Source organism: Amblyomma maculatum, chromosome 1 (genome assembly GCF_055883805.1).
Source record: "Amblyomma maculatum isolate TAMU_Amacu chromosome 1, ASM5588380v1, whole genome shotgun sequence".
NCBI lineage: Eukaryota > Metazoa > Arthropoda > Arachnida > Ixodida > Ixodidae > Amblyomma > Amblyomma maculatum.
In genome coordinates, this window is record NC_139344.1 from 76,082,134 (window position 1) to 76,104,449 (window position 22,316).

At 46.9% G+C, this 22,316-nt stretch overlaps 1 protein-coding gene and 1 pseudogene across 1 annotated transcript in view; both read left to right on the forward strand.

The window, feature by feature from the left end:
* Nucleotides 1–22,316, forward strand: part of LOC146202844 (uncharacterized) — a 111,272-nt gene that overhangs the window by 70,197 nt on the left and 18,759 nt on the right. Inside the window, exons 6-7 of the mRNA XM_084588380.1 lie at nucleotides 4,051–4,392; nucleotides 4,772–4,948. Of these exons, the coding sequence (XP_084444506.1) occupies nucleotides 4,051–4,392; nucleotides 4,772–4,948 (519 nt within the window). The remainder of the gene's footprint in view (nucleotides 1–4,050; nucleotides 4,393–4,771; nucleotides 4,949–22,316) is intronic.
* On the forward strand, nucleotides 20,427–21,983 carry LOC146202846 (uncharacterized; annotated as a pseudogene).

Consider the following 22,316-nt stretch of genomic DNA (forward strand, 5'->3'; position numbering starts at 1 on the left):
TCGTTATAGCGGGATTCAACTGTAGTAGCGGAAGGTGCCCATCCGCGATGCCCTCGTAATCGTGGAACAAATCATGCTTTACAAGAACCAGCACACTAGAACGTGCCGGAACCCTCACGTCATCGTCGACTATACGCAAAACGTTCAGACCCGGATCTTCGTTTTCAATGCGCGCCACGGCTCGTTTCGTCGAAAAGGAAACAAGCGCTTCTTTCAGGTCAATGACAGCGCCGTTGGTCTGCAGGAAGTCTAGACCAAGGGTCAAGTCTTTCGAACACTCAGTAAGCACGATAAATTCTCCGACATGCACAAAACCACGGATGCCGACTCGCGCTGTGCACTTGCCTACAGGTTCAATCAAGTGACTTCCCGCCGTACGAATTTTCGGGCCGGACCAATTTGTCAAAACTTTCTTCAATTCTCGGGCGAGACCACGGCTCATTACAGAATAATCGGCACCAGTGTCGAGTAACGCGGTGACATCCACTCCATCAATCGTTACACACAAATCAGAGGTAGTATGCCGGATGCTGTCGCTACCTGACACAAGTGAAATCTCGTCGGGTCGGCCTGACGATGACGGAGGATCTTCACATTTCCCGACATCAGCGACCCTGCCTCTGAAGGCCGCTGGTATTAGTTTTCCCGGCCAGGGCTGGGAGAGCGGCGTCGGGAAGAGTGGGGACTTGTCGAACGGTTGCTCGTCGGGGACGTAGACCGACGCTCTTGGTAACCGGATGTGACGGGGTACTGTCGCGCTGCAAGGTCGCTTGCAATCTCAGTAGGCCGTTCTGCATTCCGAGGGTAGAGGCCCTCCGAGGCGAAACCCCGCATGTTGACGCGGCGGTACGTGCACGCCCGGTAAAGTGGACTGGCTTCACCGCAATGATAGCACAGGGGCCGACGATCCAGGGGCTGCCATACTTGACTTTTACGGGGTGGCTGGTAGATTGGCGGAGGGGAGTAGCGAGGCTGCATGCGGCTCCATGCGAAGTGCTCCATGTGGGGACCCTGCGGCTCCATTGCTGGAGCTGTGGCGTTGATACTATGGTCTGGCGGGGGAGCCTTACTCAGGACGGACGCGTAGGTGGGCCTCGCGTCAAACGTCTGGTGAGGAACGCGCTGCTGGGGAACAACGTCGGCAACTTGCTGAGCTGCCATACGCACCTCGTCCCGCACGACTTCAGCCAATGAAGGAAAAGATGCTGTGTTGCAAGGCATCCGGAGCGCTTGCAGTTCCTCCCGCACGACAGAACGGATGAGATTGCGTAGTGAGTCCATGTCACTGCCGACATGTACAGGGGGTGCTTCGGACCTAATGACGTTCACGTCACGGTTGTACTGACGGGCTCGATGTTGCAGCGTTGTCTCCATGGTCGCTGCCTCGCTGAGAAACTCCGCCACAGTGCGTGGTGGACTGCGCACCAGTCCCGCGAAAAGTTCTTGTTTAACGCCCCGCATCAGGTGACGCAGCTTCTTATCTTCTGGCATTTGTGGGTCTGCACGGTTGAAAAGGCGTGTCATGTCCTCAAAGAACATACGCACGCTCTCGTTCTGGCGCTGAATGCGCGAGTGTAGCGCAGCTTCTGCTCGCTCCCGGCGGTCGGCGCTAGGAAACGTGGCTTTGAAAGCACGACAGAAGGCTGCCCAGGATGGGAAGGAAGCCTCATGGTTTTCAAACCGTGTCCGTGCAGACTCTTCAAGAGCGAAGTACACGTTGTGGAGCTTACGCTCATCAGTCCACCCGTTGTAACGAGCAACTCGCTCGTAGTTCTCAAGCCAGTCCTCGGCGTCCTCGAACACGTCGCCATGAAAAGAGGGGGGTGTTCGCGGCTGATGACACAGAATGTGGGTGGGAAGCCTGCTCTCAGATGTCATTGCAGCAGGTTCTACGGCCGTCTGAGGGTGCGTCGTCCTGGTAGTGGCCGGAAGGGGTCCGAATTCAGGGGGCTCTCCACGTAGGCGGCGGCCGAGGCGTTGATGTACGGTGGTAAGCTCCGTATTGACAGGTTGATTATGCAGGATTGGATCGATACCTGGATATTCCTCCACCAGATTTGTAACGTAACGTTACAGAGAAGGCGCTCTGGCACTCTGGCACCGAAGAACACCAACAGCCAGTCAAGGCAGCACAAAAGCGCAGCACCGTTTCGCTTCGTCGTCTTCTCCGAATCGCCCGTTCAGATCTTCGTCGTCTATGAATGGCATGTGTCAATATCATATCGTTATAGAAAAATTAGGGGATCACTTAAGCTCCGCTGTTAAAGGTATAACGCGATAGTGCCTCTCTCTCATACACGCACACGCACGATGTTTTTTTTCTTCGCGTGTTATATTTTAGCTCATTTATTTATTTATTTATTTATTTTATTTACCAAATACTGCAGGCCCTAACTGAGTCCTAGCAGGAGGGGCAAAAAGAATACAATGCAGTGAAATATGAATTCATCAAAAGTAACATACTACACACAAGTGTAGTATGTTATATGTTGTTATGTATGTTATATTTCTATGTTATGCATGTTATATTTCTATCATTTCTTTATTTATTTTTATTTTATTTGACGTTTTATATTTTTATACACCAATACGCATGCGTCAGCAACAATCGACTTTCCATTTTGAGCAATTTGACACTTTTGAACACATTCTTCAATTTTTTTCAATTAATCAGTTACACATTCTAAATTTTCTTCCTTAGCATCACCAAGCACTGGTTTTTCATTCTGACACCTTTAAACCCTTACCTTCCAATTTTTTCTTTTTTTTTGTTTCTTTATTTTATCAATTGATCAATTAATTGCAAATATTTTATTAACTCATCATTGCCTATCGCACACCACTCAATATTCAATCACTGGAAGCACAAATTACCATGGCACTTTTTTTTTTTACTCAGTCCCCGATTATTTCCGAGACTAATGCCAACTACTGCGTCGACGGCATGGGAAGGAAAGTGCTAAGCGCCAGCCCAACTTACGTCAAATTACGCATGATCCTTTTATCATAAAATAAAATGCATCCTCGCTCATTTCACCAACCAAGTATCTTCCAGTGAGATGAGCGACGGTGATTGCGCAAACCAAGCAAACAAACTCGCGATGATCTCTCATAGACATTTAAGTAAACAGCAAAGGCGGACAGACAAAAAGAAAATCCACATTACAGAACTCTGGATACTGTACCTGGATAGGGATGACGCTGCGGATTGCTGAGGGAGGGGGGGGGGCATGCACGACTCGTAGAGGAATTTGTAATTGCGCTCGGCAGCGCAGCCGGTGGGCCCCGCCACGTCTCGGCTGTCAAAATACGCTTCTAGGCGTCTCTAACAAATACCGCCAGGAACCGAACACCGAACAGAGGTCCAAGCACAGCACACTAGGTTAAAACGTGAAAAGCGCGAACAGAACGGCGAGCGCTGACGGACGGACACGAAGCGAATGGATGGAGCGAACAAAATATGGCGGCCAGCGCTGGATCAGGGTGCCGCTCACGGTTGTCAGACATACTTTTGTAAACCCTCTATTGCGTGCATTATACTTTCAGCTTCACAATGCAAAGAGAAATATAGCTCTAGCTACACGGGGGCTGATATCGCTAGGGCAAATTTGTAGTTCACCACAAAGCAGAGTTTTGAGAAAAAGCCAAAAACAAAACTACTTTTAATAATTGAAACCAAGAAATATTTACACAGTTACATATAGTCTCTCTCTCGAAGGAAACTGCAGTGCTTCCTGAATGGCGTGAAGACTGCTTCATAGGTGATGTAATAAGTTCGTATACTCCGTAGGTCTTAAATTTGTTTAAATCGGGGCTTAGACAAAAAATGTATCATTTAGATTTTATTTTTATTTCATAGTACTACATGTTTAGGTCACAAGAAATTTGCTTCAACAATTGTAAGTGGGCCTTCAAGGCAAGCCTGCTTCTCCCTTACCTAATTGCCCGTACCTTCGCTGATTATATTTACAGCTTAAAGTGGTAGTTAATGGTGCCCCGTTCTGTGGTGTTTTCTTTTGTCATATCTGCATTTGTTATCTTGCATTGCAGATCAAAGAGATAATTCGGCAAGGTGTGGAGGTGCCAGAGGGCCAGAATGATCTTCGTCGCATGCAACTGCGAGAGCTAGCTCTTCTGAACGGCACCTTGCGCGAGAATGATCTCCTGGGAGGACCTCGTTGCTCCAACTGTGGCGCCCCAGGACACAAGGCCTGGCAGTGCCCAGACCGGCCCAACATCACCAATAATGTCATTTGTGCCTGTTGTGGTGGCACTGGGCACATTGCCCGTGATTGCAGAGAGCGAGGCAAAGGTGGTGGAGGCTACGGAGGTCGGGGTGGCTTTGGAGGTGACGGAGGCCCTGGCGGTGGCCAATCTAAGATAGATGAAGAGGTATGTAGGTTTTTTTTTCTTCACGTGCTCATGGGGGTCCTGCAGCTTTTAATGGGCAGCTTGGTGTATGCGTGGCTGGGCATGGTTTCTGGAAGTGATGTAAATTTTCTAGCAGGGTTTCATTCATAGAAGTTTGTACTTCAGGGAAGAAAGGCCTGTTTGGAATGATCGCAAAATTAAAAAAAAAAAAAATTATTTTTTAGAAATAAGGTCTTTGAAGCGTATAGCGGTCTTTCTACTAATCTGTTTGTTTTGTTGCATACTGTAGTCATCACGGGCATTCCCAGTCCGTGGTACTGGGAAGCGTTTACTTGTTTTTGTTCCTTTGTAGTGGCGAGTTTCAGTTTCTAAATTGTGACTGTGTTCTCACTTGGTGCAGTACATGTCCCTGATGGCCGAGCTTGGTGAAGGTCCCCCGCCACCAAGCAAAACTGGAGGGGATGACGCAGGCAGCCGTGGTGGTGGTGGTCCTCAGCTGGGGGGTGGCGCACAGGGACCGATGCGTGCGATCATGGCACCACCACCACTGACAGGAGGAAACGCCCCACTAGGCATGGTAAGATAAATTCTCTAAGCTGTGGCTTTGTCCTTGTATGGGGCCCTTTCTAGGAAAGCTAACTGTATTTCTTGCCTTTGGTGTCTATGTTGTGCTAAGAAAGGTCTATGAGCAGTAACTGCTGAGGGCCTCATCTTTGAGAAAAAGCTACCACTTAGTTTTGGTTTCGTTCTTATGAGCCAGGTGCATGCCATTTCATATGCTTATGGATGGCACTGTACATTTTTCACACTTGTGTCTGCGTTGTTCTTCTACTGCACCACAACTGTGCACTTGTGAAATGCCACTGTGAAAAGCCTCCCCATATGCGACGTAGGCTGCATATGTGAGGGGTTACCGTGTTACACTGAAGGGTGCCAAGGAGACTCTTGCCATTCTCCAGCAGTTCTGCTTTAACAAATAGTTATTGCGCTGTTCTCACCTAAGGAGTAGGTGACCATTACCCTGTCTTTCACGAAATAAGTTTGCCAAAATGGAGGCGATTCTTGCTTTCTTGAGGGGCCATCCGATAATTTAAATTTTGGATAGTCCAAACTTTTCAGCCCTTTGAAGTTCTAATAATGACCTTTTACCATGTGTGGCAACAGCAAGCTTTGTCCCATAATGGTAATGTGTTTCCACAATGGAATTTTCTGCCTGGGCCTTTTTTTCTTTTCTATTTTTTTTTTCTGTACACTCATAATCAAAATATTTTAAGTCACAATGATTTCAAGCAAGTTTTTACTGACTGTCACTAACTAGAATGCTGTATTTGCATGAATATAACTTGTTTCCTGAAATCATCTCTTCGAGGTAGGAATACAGTGCAGTCCACTTATAACGATACCAGATATAGCGATATATCGCTTATAACGATCAAATTCTTGAGATTTATCATTTTTCCCATTGCCCTATGTAAAAATAAACCAGATATAACGATCGGTTATCGGTGGTACATCGGATACAAATACAACAATAGCTTTATCGCTGCTCGGTAGGTGTCTGTCACGAAAATTCGACTGAATATTCAATAAAAGATAAAATATTAAGAAGACAATGACGTGAAAACTCGACATATGTGGTGAAAACGGAAGAAAATGAGCACTATTATCATCGCAATCGCAGCCGCGTAAAGGGTGCTGCTATAGTGCTGCTGCGGCCGTATCGGCATCGCCATCGCCGATTCTGCATCTGTAGAAGATGGCGGCTACCAGTGATGGACGGCACGATAGCTCACGAGATGAAACGGCAGATTCATTGAGATTTTGAGATTTCGGGCAGGGTTTCAGGGTTGGAAGTCCCGGGAAAAAATATGGACATGTACACTCTACGATTTTAACGATCATCAAGGCTGGGCATGTCCTTCAGTTCATCCAGGCGCTAATCGGTTTCGTGCACGCAAAAAGGACTGCCACCAGTGTAGTACACGCTACTGGAAACGATGCTGACAGTGATTGTCAAGCTTCAGCTGCTGCTCAAGCGAGCGCGAATTTCCAACTTCTTTAAGGGGGGAGGCTACCTTTGAATACCAACTTTGTTGTTTCTTGAGATAATTGAATGAAATTTTCAGGGTAGACTCATGGCACAGCCATTTGAATAACTGCAAAGTTTCATGGAGCTGCGCACATTGGTAATCAAATTAGAGAAGTATATCAGAATGGTTCACATGGGTTCCTTGTTCCATGCCTGGTGAACTTGCAAAATGTGTTGGCACTATGAAATTCATTATGAAGGTTCCTGAATAGGTACCACAGGGCAAGACAGAGCCCATTTTTTTAATTTCCCTGCCAAAAACTTTTAGCAGTGCATTGAAGCTAGTGCCACTAATTGAACTTGCATTAGACTAATTTTGATTGTTTATTATAAATTCCAGACTCAATAATTTGAAAAAATGGGCTTGTCTTGCCCTCGGAAATTTATTCAGGCACACAATAAAAAAAACCAGGTGGGAATCCGATTAGCGGTTCCAGAAATATTGCGGGAATAAGGAACCATACCATGAAAAAAATACGTTCTGAGAAAATGTCCCTTGAAGTTTAAAACAGCATTTTCAAGTCTAAAGTTTGATTTTCACTGCAGCACGTTGTGCGTCCATCTCCCCGATTCCCTCGGAAAGTGCATTTTCATGCGAACAGCGGACGACGCTGACGACGCGTTATCGCTTGCGATGACAGACGCGATACGGGAGGCCGAGATCGCCGAGGTTGATAAGGTCGGTACAGCAGGCACGCTTCAAACGCCGGCTCCTTACGTTGACGCGAAAGATACGCAGTTGGAAGTGGCAGCGCAGTCGGTCTAGTAGTAGCAGAAGCAGCACTAATAGAAGCGTCTCTGCGCCCGTTGACAACGCTTTTCGCTAACTTCGCGATTCGGACGGCATTCACAGAATGACGACGTATGTAGTGTTTTGAACTTCTTAGCGTGCATCGTGGCCGTCCGTGCAATAATCCACAAGTGCACATAACCGTTCAAAACACGCCACCAGAATTAGTAACGAGCGATGATCACGGCGATCTCAAAATGGTGAAACGTGGAGCGATTCAGCGAGCGTTCAAAGAACGCCAGCTCAGTAGCAAGCCGGAGCACACGACGCGCCGGGGAGGGGCTACCGCGTCAGCGCGCGCAGCAGCCAATAGCAGTCGCGCGATCCCCCGCGTTCTCACGGAGCGCGCGCTTTGTCCAATCACAGCCTGAATTCGAGACGCGGGAAGCTCAACAATCCCTGTGAGGCCCCCAATCACAAGCGAGCCACGCTTCTGCTACGCCGCGGACGCCGGCGGCGAAGGCAATATGGAAAAGGGCAAGCATTCACAAACAAAACAAGACCAAGATGGCGGCGCTCGGTTCAGCGGCAGAGAAATGGCGCGCGCTCGAAGTTTGGGTACTTTTGCCGTTCGCTCGCGACTCTGGGGCTGCCGCGCCCAGTTGTATATTTAATTTAAAGCAGTTCCACGATGAATTAGGCGTTTATAATTATAGGAAAGGTAGTTTATAACATTTACAGCCGAGATGTGTACTTTTTGAAAAGCCGACTTTTTCGCGATTTTTCGACTTTCAAAGCCCGCGTCCCCCCTTAAGTATGCTTAAGTTATTTTATGGCTATTATTGTATACTGTAATAAAGTGTTTAGTGCTCTTTACGATGATTAGCATTGTTCAACCAGATTTACTCATCGCTAGTAAGTAGGCAAGCCTACATGCATAGGAAAATATGTGGATGTGCTTTCTTTTTCGCCTGTCCAGATATAGCGATAAGCGGTTACAACGATCGGATTTTCAGGCTTTCTCAATATCGTTATAAGTGGACTGCACTGTATAACACACATTGTTGTGCACTGTTCTTACAAGTACCTACATTCGTTACCACTACTAGCACAACAGACTATTTACAGTGACATCAGCTGTCGTGCTCATGAGCTTTGAGGAGTGGACTTTTTCATGCAGTTTAAAGGGGTGAAGCACATGGCACATAGGCAAAGAGAAGAGACTGAGAAAGGCAAGGCATTGAAGGAGCTGTGGGTAGCATAGATGTGAAAATATCTATGTCGGCACAGGAAAAGGGGGGCAGCATTAAGCACAAAAGCAACGGTGGGCAAAAAGTGGAAGGTCTGGCAGAGCAGGGCACTGAAACCTCGTCGATATGTTTTTAAGAAATGCGAAAAAAAACTTGCTGGGAAAATGTATGATCTGAACTGCCCGATTTTGGAAATATTAACTGTTGAATGAAAGGCATTTAGTACTGTCACTTCCACTTCATAAAAGTGCACGTCACCATTTTTTGCCATGAAGTATGAACAGCTCCTTTATTTCTCGCGGAATTAGTCCACATTTTTGTTGTCATAAATGAGGAAGAGAGTAAGCAATCTGTTCATTGATGGCAATGCAAAGCCAGGATTGCTTCCTTGGTAGGTTTCTGGATGCTTTGCACTCGAACACTAGTGCACTGTCTAGAAGCCATCGCGATGGCTGATAGTCATCACATTTTTGCTCTTCGTAGTTTCAAATGTTTGACCTCCATGCCCCTAAGTCACTATAAAGAACAAACTGCATCTCTTCATGAAATTGTATTTCCGTGTTAACGGGTGCTTTGTGTATTGGCTTGTTAAGTTCTTTTTATCTGTTGCTTCGCTTGTTTGCATTAAGGCACTGCAGGAAAGCAGCCACAGTAGGGGAGCGCCGTTCTAGTCATTCATGTTGTGCGCCCCCAGCTTCGGCCTCCTTGTGTTAGCACATGTCTATTTGATCACCAAACATGTTATACTAACACAATGTGTTGAAATTTTGAGCGTAGCAATCTGGAAATTGTATTATGTGGGAACATATTAACCAAAAGAAAAATAGATTACAGTTGAACCTGGATGTAACGAACCTCTATGTTATGAATTCCTGAATTTAACAAAGTTTTTAAATTCCCCGATGCCACACCCATTGAAGCAATTGTATTTTCGACCTCTATGTAATGAAGGTGCTGCGACAGTCAACATTGATGTAACGAACTCGCGAAACTGATCAGTCATTATTTTTTTAGTTTTTACTGAAAATTTGGCCAAAGAAATGCATTAATTTAGTGAATATTAGAACTCTAAGACGCCAGCAGCTACGTGAACGCCTGTAATCACAGAAATCAAGCAAAATTGGCGATGATGATAGTATTACCTTCTAGCGCCGCTCCGTTGCTAACGCAGCAGCCTCCTCAGGCATTGGTAGTGTTGTGCAACACCAGGTGGCATTAGTGGCTGCAGTTGATTTCTTTGTTGGTACTGTATGTGCGTGTAGCACATGCAATTTTTGCGCACATTGTGCATTCGCCATCTTGTCTGTTGTTCTGCGTCTCGTGCACTTCTCGTGTGTCTGTGGATTTGCGGTGTTGGTTCGCCCGACGTGTTTTGGAAGTGCTAGGCCAGCCTTTCTGCCTGTATTCATGGGGCTCTGCTTGTATCTGCGGCATCAGTTCGTCGTGAAGAGTTCAACGGCCAGAAAACGGAAGTTTTGCCATTTCAATACAAACGTGCCATTTTAAATGCGGTCTCCGCAGGCAAGAAGAAGAAGGACGTCGCCGCTCGTTTCAGCATCCCAGCGAGCACCCTGTCAACAATTTTGAGTGCGGAAGAGAAGATTAGGAGTGCAGTGAAGTTGGGAACAAAGGCTAAGAAAAGATTGAAACTGTCAGCATATGAGGATGTGGACAAGGCAGTGTTCACATGGTTTTTGGACACATGAGCCAGGAATGTGCCCATAAGCGGAGCGATATTACAACAGAAGGCGAAGGATTTTGAGTGCATCTTGGGCCATGATGACTTAAGGGGGGACACGGCTCTTTGGCACCGAAAATCGGCCTGAAAATCGGATTTTCAATTTTTTCATTTTCGTATTCCTCGCACTATTCCGCATCTGCACGCAAATTTTCATCCTTATACCCCGCGTATTTATGAAGTTATAGCGATTAAAAAATGCAGTACCACACCCACTGCCCTTTAAATTGTGGACAAACGACACCCAATTTCGATCGCCCGGCGCATGAGAACTACGCGCTCCACCGCGGCGATTTTGGTCTCGTTCGAAAGCGCGCGTTTTCGGCTTATTTTTTCTTTCGGAAAGCAACCCTGTGCGCTCCGCTATGGTGGCTAGAAGGAGAGGTGTCATCATCGGTGCGCCGGAGAGGGAGCGAGAATTCATCCCGATGCGGCGGCGCTGCCGTCGGCTCCGAGACGCCCGCCGCGCGCGCGCCCGCGTAGCAGCCGTAGCAGCCGATTTCCGTTGCAGCTATTTCACGATACCGTGCGGATTACAACAAAGGCTAGTTGGCACACTTTTCTCACGGCTCACAGCAAAGCATGTATATACACTGAAAACTATGTATAAACTTGCTTCCCTGCATGTTAGCTATGTGCGCCGCTGGCACCCCGAAGCGCTGGAAGATGGCCCAGTCAAAAAAAGTCAATGGGTCCAATTGGGAATTTCCCAATTGAAATGATTTGGTCAAAAACCAATTGTTTTTTGCCACCCATTGGCCCTGACCATTTGATATGAATTGGTGCTCCCCATTGGAAATAATTGATCACCCATGAAGACCAAATGGTTCACCAATTGAACTAAAATAGCATACCCATTGAGCCCAAATGGTTTGAACTCACATAGCTGAAAAAAAAGAATGGAGATGCAATTTCAATATTTTGTGTCCAGAAGTCATAGGGGAGCCGGCTTCTATACAAGTGGAATGAAATTACAATTTTTTACAGAAATCATATATGAGACAAGCAAGCATTACACACACGGAACTAACACAGATTCAATGTATATATCCACAGGTTGCAGGCTTATATGCTCCATTCTTTGAACAGGGCTGCTGGGACCAGTGACAGATCTTTGTTATTCAGAGTTAACTTATTTAATTATGCCTGCACTTAGAGTGAACATGATATAATCAATTAACAAGATTAAGCGGCATACACTTTTTATAAAAACTTAAATTTTTCACTGTTGTCTCTTTATAGAGGTATGTATATCTCATACCTCTGTCTCATACATCAGTGCACATCTCAGTCAAGGATACCACTGACTTGACTTTCCCAATTGGGAATGTTTGCTTATGACCCATTAGGACCAATGGGAAGCCCAGTTGGAACCCCAGTTCATTTCAAATGGGCGTCCCAATTGGGAACGAAGGAATCCCAATTGGGATTGAAGTAACCCATTGGGCTTCCCATTAGCAAAATGGGTTTATTAAGTCACAATTGGGATGCCCCGTTGGTTTCTCCAGTCCCAATTGGGACCCCCAAATGGTTTCTTCATTCCCAATTGGGAGTCATGAAACCAACTGGGCGACCCAATTGGGAGTGAGGAAACCAACTGGGCTTCCCAATTGGGAGTGGAGAAACCGAAACCATTTGGGTAGGACAGTACCCATTGGACAAACCATTTGGGATTGGCAGAATCAATTCAATCTGACTGGTCTTCCCAATTGGACCCATTGATTTTTTTTGACTGGTTGGTGAATCAAATGAAATGACTTGCCGTGAGCTTGTCACCAAAACAACCTCCGTGCAGTTTTTTCTTTCATGCCGCAGTGTTCTCCATGACGTCTCAATTCAGGTAGAAGCATCAGCAACCATACCTGAATGCTTTGTTTTGATGACTTGAACATCAAAAAGCTAGGTTTATATCATACAAGCTTTAATAAGAATTTCATTTTTTTTTATTTGACGCACTCTTACAACTGAACATCAAAAACACCATCAAAAGAAAATGAACAGAAAATATGCATCAATGTAGGGTAGAACTGCAAGTTATACAAAAACTGTGCTCAAGGAAGTAAATAAGGCAAGTAAAAAGAAGTTAATATGCAATGCTAAAATGGGCATACACACATGGCATTGAGGTTTGATTGGCAAACACATATGCATTCATAAACCAATTTACGAAACAGCCAGATAATGGGACCTTTGTAACAATGTGAAGAAGACATTACAAAAAATTCACAACAGACGACACAATGTGGGTAGTGTACAATAACATGAAAACAAAACTTGTTGGCTGTGTTAACATTATGAATTTAAGTGGTACGTCTCAACTTCAAGAACTTCATCTTTTCTCTCTTTTTTTGATTGGATGCATTTTCTCCAGCAACAACAAAATGCATCCTTGTCAGTGTGAAGAAGCGAATGATTTGATTTGTCACTTCCACTTTGTGTTGCTCACAGCCGACCACATTTAATCTCTTCACAGACAGGCAAGAAAAGAGGTCCATGATGCTATCCGTTTTCAACTTATTGAAACTGAACCAATAGGTAAGAGAGCCAAGAAAAACGCCTTCTTCCCTTGTTTGCGGGCCGAAACTGCTTTGCTTCCCGGTGCAAAACAGTGTCTTTGCTATTTAGACATTACTGTGGCATAGCCACATCGGTACGTAGCGATCCCAAATTTTAGCCAGCACACCACAGACGTTACGAAAACACGTGCCAGTACCTGTCTGTAGGGGACGAAACGTGCGGCGACAGCGGTCGGCGGGTGCTCTCGACAGATCTCGGTAGCGATGTGCGCGCCGCCCCGCGGCGAATGAAACACCAGCACGCCTCCGAACACGGCGCGCCCGCTGACGATGCTCACACCTCCCCTTCTAGCCACCATAGCTCCGCCTTCCCCATAAAAAACAAACAAAAAGATAGCATGCAGCGCGCGCTACTATTGGCCGGTTAAGGCACGTGATCAAAATGGCGTCGTTTGGTTGGTTCCGGCAAGCTAGCCCTGAAATGCGGACTCCCAGTGACGCCATTTTGTCTTTCTGCCGACCACGCTAGTGCAACGCGAGAGTCATGCCAGGCGCGAAGAAGTACCGCTCTTTGCACAAGTTCGGGCGAAAGCAACCAAAGAAACGCGTTAAGAATGCGACTTCGTTGCATACTGTGCAAGAAGCAAGTGCCAGTGCTGCGGGATTGTGTGACGATCACGTTGCGGGGGGCGACGCTTCTCCGATTCCGCTGGACAACGGCGCCGTTCTTCGTGCCGACTGCAGTCGTGTACGTATTGATACCGCGCCTGTCACTAACAGTGACATAACTCAAGTGAGTGCCCGTGAGCAGGCTACGCTTGATAGACTGGTATCGACGCCGGCGACGGCACGAAAGACCGCGCTGTTCGCCGATGCAAGTGGTGCGTCCGCAGAGTCAGATGTGGACGGAACAGCCTCCTATGCGGTAATTGACCTCAGCATTGTGAATATCCTTCTGGATGCCGTGCGGTGCAAAACGTGTCGTGGATGCGTGCGTTTAATTACCAGCGACCGGAGCTATGGCCTCGCCGTAAAACTGATCGTGCTGTGCGACAACTGCGGTGAGATTGCGGCCGAGTGGAACTCGCGGAGGGTTGACGGCGAGAAAAGGTGCAATCCTTTTGAGCTGAATATTCTGGCTAGTCGAGCAATGCTGTCGACCGGTAACGGCCAGACAGCAATGAACGATATCTTTTCGGCGATGGGGTTGTCGCGGCGCGGGATGCACAACAAGACGTTTCAACGGCATCTGAAGAACACACTGCAACCCGCTGCTACCCGAGCCGCCACGACCGCTATGGCACAAGCCGCGCAGGCAGTGGCGAAGGTCTACGATGACTTGTGTTTTGGGCATAGGGGGAACATTGCCGTGTGCTACGACGGCACATGGATGACGCGCGGACACTCATCACATATAGGCGTCGGTGCCGTGGTGGAACTCTTCACTGGTTACGTGCTTGATTATGTGGTGTTGTCAAACTTTTGTCTGGGCTGCGAAATTGGTCCCAAGCCAAACACTGACGGCTACGAACTTTTGGAAATCACGCCACCAGTGCCAAAAAAACACCAACTCCAAGGCTGGTCAAATGGAAGTAGAGGCTGGCAAAATTCTGTTTGAAAGATCTCTGCAGCGCCACAACATGCGCTACACAACCATGCTATGCGATGGGGACAGTCGCACGTTCAGTGCTCTTAAAGATGCTGCAATCTATGGCTACATTGAAATAGTCAAAGAGGACTGCATAAATCACGTGCACAAGCGTATGGGAGCAGCTTTGCGCAACCTCTTGCAGAGACACAAGGGTGCAGGGAAGCAAAGTCTTGGCGGCAGAGGAAGGCTGACAGCTGATCTAGTTGACAAGCTGGCAATATATTATGGCCGAGCGCTTCGATCAAATGTAGGTGATGTGGATGCCATGCAGCGAGCTGTGATGGCGACATATTACCACATCACATCTACTGATGACTGCCCCAAACACAGTTTGTGTCCTACCGGTGAGAAGTCATGGTGCCGCCACAACGCTGCAAAGGCAAAAGAGGAGCCTGCACCAAAGCACAATTACAGTCTGCCAAGAGATGTGGCTGATGCTCTTTTGCCTGTTTATAGTCGTTTATCAGAGAAGAGCCTGCTGCAGAGGTGCATTCGGGGGAAGACCCAGAACTCGAACGAAAGCTTCCACTCGGTCATCTGGACCTTGATCCACAAAGAGCGGCACTCATCACTGTTTGCTGTGGAAGCAGCCACAGCAGAAGCTGTGCTGCGCTTCAATGCCGGCTGCAAGCATACAGCAGCAGCAATTCTGCAAGAATGCAGTACAAATGTGACAGCAACTGGGTCCAGGAGAGCTGAAGAAAAGGACTTGCACCGTAGCGTACGTTCTGCAAAGAAGCGGGCGGCTTCGCTTGGCGTTGCTAAAACAGAAAAAAGAAAACACCGCGACAGCATGCACCCCGACTATGCTCCTGGTGCATTTTAATAGCATGAGGTCTTTGGGGTTGCCCTTCCTGATTAAATGCCGTGAGGCTTGAGTGCTTCCGACAATCCCCCAATTTTGGTAGTGTTGCATTTTTTAAAGATCAATATCTCTGGTCCTGTTCTTGCTATTGCTTTAAAAATTTTTTTTCTAGAAAGGGAATCCTGCGAGTCTCATGAAACCAAGGTAAATGCAGTGACGACAAAAGAAAATTTGCTGAGAAGGTTATGTTGTCTTCGGTACCCAAATGGAATTTTCCTTTCAAGCGTTTCCTATTGCGTAACTTTGGCTCAAATTGGCATAGGCCATTAATTTTCGCTTCAGATCACTTTCCACCTGTTTTTGATCTTGTTGACATATCAATCATTGACATAATTTACACCTACATGCTGTGAAGTGTTTTTCCTCGTTTTCTCAAAACTGCAATTTTGAGGGTGCTGCAATTTTGGAGGAGAGATATCTCTTAGTCTATTTGTGCTATAGCTCTCATTCTTGTCTTGTTAGAAAGAGAAAACCTTCGACAGTGCCGTAGGACAAAAATATGTACAGTTATTATGCGGCAACATTTACCGAATTAATTATCAATCTTAGGTGCCAACCTGGGCTTTTATTCATAAAAGTTTGACTTATTGTAACTTTGGTTCAAATTCTTCTACCACGTTAATTCATGACTAGCGGCACTCTATGATCCTTCTAGATCACTCTGGCAGGGCTATTCTCCTCATGCCATAAAGTGTTTAGTAATTAACTCACCTCCAAACGAAGAACATGAATTAGGGATTATTTTGAAAGCTATTTCATCTACAAGAAAACTAATCAGATATTTGAAATCAGCATGCAAAAGTACATTAATGGTGCAAGTTTCAGTCAGATCCACCCATAAATAAGGAAAAAAGTTTTAAGAGGGGTGTCCCCCCTTAAAAGCAAGCAACGGGTGGCTACAAGGTTTCGAGAGTTGACACAATGTCATCGGGAAAGTAATCTGCGGCGAATCTGCCTCTGCAAACAGCGATGCTGCTGCTTCGTGGGTGGCTTACACGCTTCCTGGAATACCGAGTCGCTTCGAAGCGGCTGAAATCTATAATGTCGACGAGACGGCTCTCTTTTATCAGATGCTTCCGGGCCGCACGCTAGTACTTAAGGGGGGAGGCTACCTTTCAATACCAACTTTGTTGTTTAAGATAATTGAATGAAATTTTCAGGGTAGACTCATGGCACAGCCATTTGAATAACTGCAAAGTTTCATGGAGCTGCGCACATTGGTACTCAAGTTAGAGAAGTATATCAGAATGGTTCACATGGGTTCCTTGTTCCATGCCTGGTGAACTTGCAAAATGTGTTGGCACTATGAAATTCATTATGAAGGTTCCTGAATAGGTACCACCGGGCAAGACAGAGCCCTTTTTTTTAATTTCCCTGCCGAAAAATTTTAACAGTGCATTGAGGTTAGTGCCACTAATTGGACTTGCATTAGCTTAATTTTGATTGTTTATTATAAATTCCAGACTCAATAATTTAAAAAATGAGCTTGTCTTGCCCTCGGAAATTTATTCAGGCACACAATATAAAAAACCAGGTGGGAATCCGATTAGCGGTTCCAGAAATACTGCGGGAATAAGCAACCATATCATGAAAAAAATTCATTCTGAGAAAATGGCCCTTGAAGTTTAAAACAGCATTTTCAAGTCTAAAGTTTGTTTTTCACTGCAGCACGTTGTGCCTCCACCTCCCCGATTTCCTCGGAAAGTGCATTTTCATGTGAACAGCGGACGACGCTGACGACGCGTTATCGCTTGCGATGACAGACGCGATACGGGAGGCCGAGATCGCCGAGGTTGATATGGTCGGTACAGCAGGCACGCTTCAAACGCCGGCTCCTTACGTTGACGCGAAAGATACGCAGTTGGAAGTGGCAGCGCAGTCCGTCTAGTAGTGATGTAGCAGAAGCAGCACTAATAGAAGCGTCTCTGCGCCCTTTGGCAACGCTTTTCACTAACTTCGCGATTCGGACGGCATTCACAGAACGACGACGTATGCAGTGTTTTGAACTTCTTAGCGCGCATCGTGGCCGACCGTGCAATAATTCACAAAGTGCACATAACCGTTCAAAACACGCCACCAGAATGCGTAACGAGCAATGATCACGGCGATCTCAAAATGGTGAAACGTGAAGCGATTCAGCGAGCCCACAAAGAACGCCAGCTCAGTAGGAAGCCGGAGCAGACGATGCACAAGGGAGGGGCCACCGCGTCAGTGCGCGCAGCAGCCAAGTGCAGTCGCGCGATCCCCCGCGTTCTCACGGAGCGCGCGCTTTGTCCAATCACAGCCCGAATTCGAGACGCGGGAAGCTCAACAATCCCTGTGAGGCCCCCAATCACAAGCGAGCCATGCTTCTACGCCGCGGACGCCGCCGGCGAAGGCAATATGGAAAAGGGCAAGCATTCACAAACAAAACAAGACCAAGATGGCAGCGCTCGGTTCAGCGGCAGAGAAATGGCGCGCGCGCGAAGTTTGGGTACTTTTGCCGTTCACTCGTGACTCTGGGGCTGCAGCACCCAGTTGTATATTTAATTTAAAGCAGTTCCGCGATGAATTAAGCGTTTATAATTATAGGAAAGATAGTTTATAACATATACAGCCGAGATATGTACTTTTTGAAAAGCCGACTTTTTCACGATTTTTCGACTTTCAAAGCCCGCGTCCCTCCTTAAACGAGATGACTGTTGCGGTAGAAAGCAGAGCAAGCTCCGCGTAACAGTTCTACTGTGCACCAACCTCGACGGCACTGACTAGCGAGTCCCGCTAGTTATTGTAAAAAGTGCCTGTCTCAGGTGCTTTAAGGGGACGAAGCATGTGCCTGTGAAATACACGGCAAACACTAAAGCGTGGATGACTTGGGCAATATTTTCTGAATGGCTGAAAGACTTCAACCAGGATGTCAAGTGGCAAAGCCATCAAGTTTGCCTACTTCTGGACAGTTGCACTGCGCATCATGTTGAAGGCCTGCAGCTGTCTCGCATCGAACTGCACTACTTCTCGGCTAATTGCACATACTAATACAGCCGCTGGATAAAGGAATAATCAACAGTTTTAAATGCTGTTACCGCAGCCGACTGATACAGAAACTTCTGAACATCCGTCTGGAACGGGAGCTGAAGATTGATATTTATCAGTCAGTTGAAATGCTTGCTGCCTCCTGGCAAGATGTCAGGGCAGAAGTTATTAAGAAGCACTTTATGAAGGCAGGGATTACAAAAACACGCACAGGCTGGTGCCAACGGCGAGGAAGAAGAGACTTCAGCTTCATCCGATGGGGCCGAAGTGTGGGGTGAGCTATGCACCAAAGGTGGGGTTCCCGACGACGTCGACCTGAACGACTTTTTGTTTGCCGATAACGCCGTCGTAGCTACGGAAGGAATGATTGATGAAGCACTTGTCGAAAGAGTTAAAATTCCCAATGTCTGTGATTATGGTTCCTGTGAGCCAGATCCGTGTGATGTGCCCACTGCGAAGGATGTGATGAACGCAATCTACGTATTGCGCCGTTTCGTCGGTTCGCGCGACGACGAAGGAGCATTATATGATTTAGCTTCAGTGAAGCGCCGTGTTGTATCTTCGGTCGCACGGAAACAGGCAGAGATTACGCAGTTTTTTACTGCAAAATAAATGCCTTCACTGAAGATATCAGTGAAGTTCATCTTCACTGATCATCTTCACTGATATCTGAAGCTTTTCGGTTTTGTTTCTGCATCATTTGTGCGAGCCTCCATACAAAATCTGCATGTAACGAAAAATTGCGAACTTTTGCCAACTTCGTTATATCCAGGTTCAACTGTAACTCTAGGGCGATCTTTTACTGCCTGCAATTTTGAGTGTGTGAAATGAGAAATCGTATGAATTAGGAACGCATGACAGGAGGCCGCCAGCAGTGTCTTACCATGCTGGATCGTGTCACATGTTTCAGACATCTTGCCTCTTAAATCACAAAGCTTTAGTGTGTACGCTGTTCGAAAAGTCTAATTGGGGACAATTATCCATCGGGCCATTCCAAGGCTGGCATGTGAAATGAAGGCAAAAAAAAAAAAGTTTTTCAAGTTGGATGACTGTTTTATGATAGTGTTGGTACGATTGCAGTGAGTCCACATTTAGTTTTACTTGTTTCGCAAAGGCTGGTTCGTTAACAGGATGAGTTTTTCTTACAGGGCCCCACCGTGGTGGGTTAGTGCTTAGGGTGCTGGGCTACTGAGCCCAAAAATCCAAACATGTGGGTTCAATCCTGGCCGCAGTGACCACATTTGCTAGGGGAGCAAAATCCGAAGTAATCACATACTGTGTGATGTCTGCACACATTACAGAACCTCAAGTGGCTGAAAATAATTGGGAGCCCTCAACTGTGGCGTCCCTCATAGCTCATGTCGTTTTGCGACCTTAATTAAGGGGAGATGCGGGTCGAAAAACTCGTTTTTTTTTTTTTTTTTTTTTTTTTTTTCGGAAATGGTCATTTTTTTGTTTCCACTTGTTTTGTAAAGTTTAGCCCCTCTACTTGCTTGAAAGTAAAATTCAGAGCTGAATTCCTACTCGAACTGGGTGAAAATTGCATTTAAAGAGCCCAAGGTGGCATTTAAAATCCGGAAAGTCGCCTCCCACTGCCGCCAATGCGCGGCGGCACGCCATCGCAGATCGCATGAGGCGTTCAGCCAATCCTCAGTCTCTCACTTGACAACGTTGCCTGGGCTGCTGCGGCGCAAGAAATAATAAAAAAAAGCATTTGTTTGCCGCGGTTTCGGAGCTATGTGGCTGGATTTTAAATCACATGGTACAAATCGGGGATCGCCATTGGCCACTTGCCGCTTACGTGTGGCGAAGCCTACTTTCTGGGTCCATGTCTCGCCGAGCTACGCATCTGAACAACGATCTTTTTTTCATATTGGCCTTCGCTATGGATCAAGGAAATCGTAGCAAACGCAGCCATCTGGCAGTTAAGCATCGATCGGTGCATAAATTTCGAGGACGGCGGCGCAAATCAAGGCCAAAGGCTTGCCCAACGGTAAGGGCACCCGCGGCCGCGAGGCCTAGCGTCAGTGACGCCGATCACATCAGCGAGTTCGACGCTGCGGTGGAGTACGTCAGTGCCTCGCAAAAGAAGATTGAACTTTTTAGTGACGAGGAAAGTGCTCGAGATGAGGAGTTGGCTGTGATTATCGACATCACAGCGCTGAACATCCTCGTGAGTGGTGCGATATGTCCGACGTGTCACTGTTCGGAAATGCGCGTCCGGGAATCGGCTGAAAAACACAAAGGACTTGCATCCTTTCTGCAGCTACAGTGCTAGAAACTTGAGTGCCCCGAAAATGTTCTTTCAGCAACATACAGTTCACGCCGAGCATCACCAGGCGACGAGGTCAGCGCGAGTGCTGCGGGTGACAGACCGAGCTCGAGCCGAGCCTACGACAGCGGGAGCTCGCGTGATAGCTTCGCTGTCAATGTAAAAACAGTTGTGGCCGCACGCTCCATAGGAATGGGGTATGATCAGCTGGTGAGGTTTTCAGCAATTCTCGGGCTGCGAAACCCAATGCACCACAAATCGTTTGCGGCCCTCAGCTGGAAAGTTTGCGATGCGGCAATGACTGCGGTCAGCGATAATCTCGAGAGATTGAGACAGCTCACCAAAAGTGAAGCGGGCGGGGACAAAATTGCCGTCATGTTTGACGGTATGTGGCACAAACGAGGCCATAAGAGCCACAATGGCATCGGCACGGTAGTGTCCCTCGACACTGGACTTTGTTTAGACTTCCAAGTCCTGTCCAACTTCTGCTTAGCGTGCAGTCGACACAAGGCCCTGCCAGATGAAGAAGAAGAAACTTGGCAAGCTTTTCACAGCCCTGTATGCGAAAGGAATGTCGACTGTTCGGCGCATGCGATGGAAGCACAAGCTGCAGTGCAGATATGGCAAAGGAGTCGGTCCTACGACACACCGCTGCACTTCCAAAAATTCCTCAGCGATGGGGATTCAAAGGCATACACTGCAGTAGTGGAAGCAGATGTATATGGTGGAGTTGCAACAGTAGAAAAAGAGGACTACACAAATCATATGGCAAAGCACCTTGGCACTGCTCTTCGCAAGCTAAAAGAACCACTGCCAAGAGGGGAGAAACTAAAAGATCCCACAATTCAGAAACTCCAAACTTATTATCAGGTTGCCATCACAAGCGACAGGGGCAGTGTTCAGGGCATGCATCGGGCGATTTGGGCCTCCTACTTCCATCCTTGCTCTTCGGATGGTGCGAGCAGCCACAAATTCTGCCCAGACGGACCAGCATCCTGGTGTAAACATCGGCGTGCTGAAGCCTTGGGTGAACCAGCACCTGCCCACACACCCCTCCTTACTAAAGCCCAGGGAATGGCAATACTCCCTATATATAAGCGACTAACGGATGAGAAGCTGCTGACCCGCTGTGTTCAGGGAAAGACTCAGAATGCGGCAGAGTCGCTAAATAGCAAAATATGGCTTCTTTGTCCTAAGACACGGTTTGCCTCAAGGTTTGTGGTGGAGATGGCCACTGCCCTGGCAGTTTTGTGGTTTAATCGAGGGCACTCCAGCTTCGAACGTATCCTTAAAGAGCTGGGTGGGCTTCCACCTCAAGATCTGGTTGAGCTCAGTACATCACAGGACAGCACACGGCAGAAAAAAATGTCTGCCAAGCAGACAGCCGAAGCAAGGGCAAATCGGCGTACGCTGAAAAAAAAAAGCGCGCATCGAAGAGTCTGCGCGGAAAGGCCGTGAGGGAGAAACCTACTGTGCGAGCAGCTTTTAGTGGCAGTGGCTGCTTGAGGGACAGTTTACCTGTTTTATGTGCAAGTTTCATTACATTTTATGCTTTCTTTTGTAAATAAATTTTGACTTTCAAATTGGTTTTTCTCAGAATGTACTTTTTGGCAACCGTTTGAGGTTGCCAGTCTTGTTTTTGGTACTTCTAGCGTTCAGATTTGAATGAAATTTTGCCCACATATTCTCTAAAGTGTGAGGAGTGTCATTATCTCCTTTATATCTCGATACGATAATGCATATATACATTACGCAAATTTCAATTAACACTTCCTGGGATCTGAAAAATGTGGACTTTACAGGTTCAAAATTTTCACCTGCA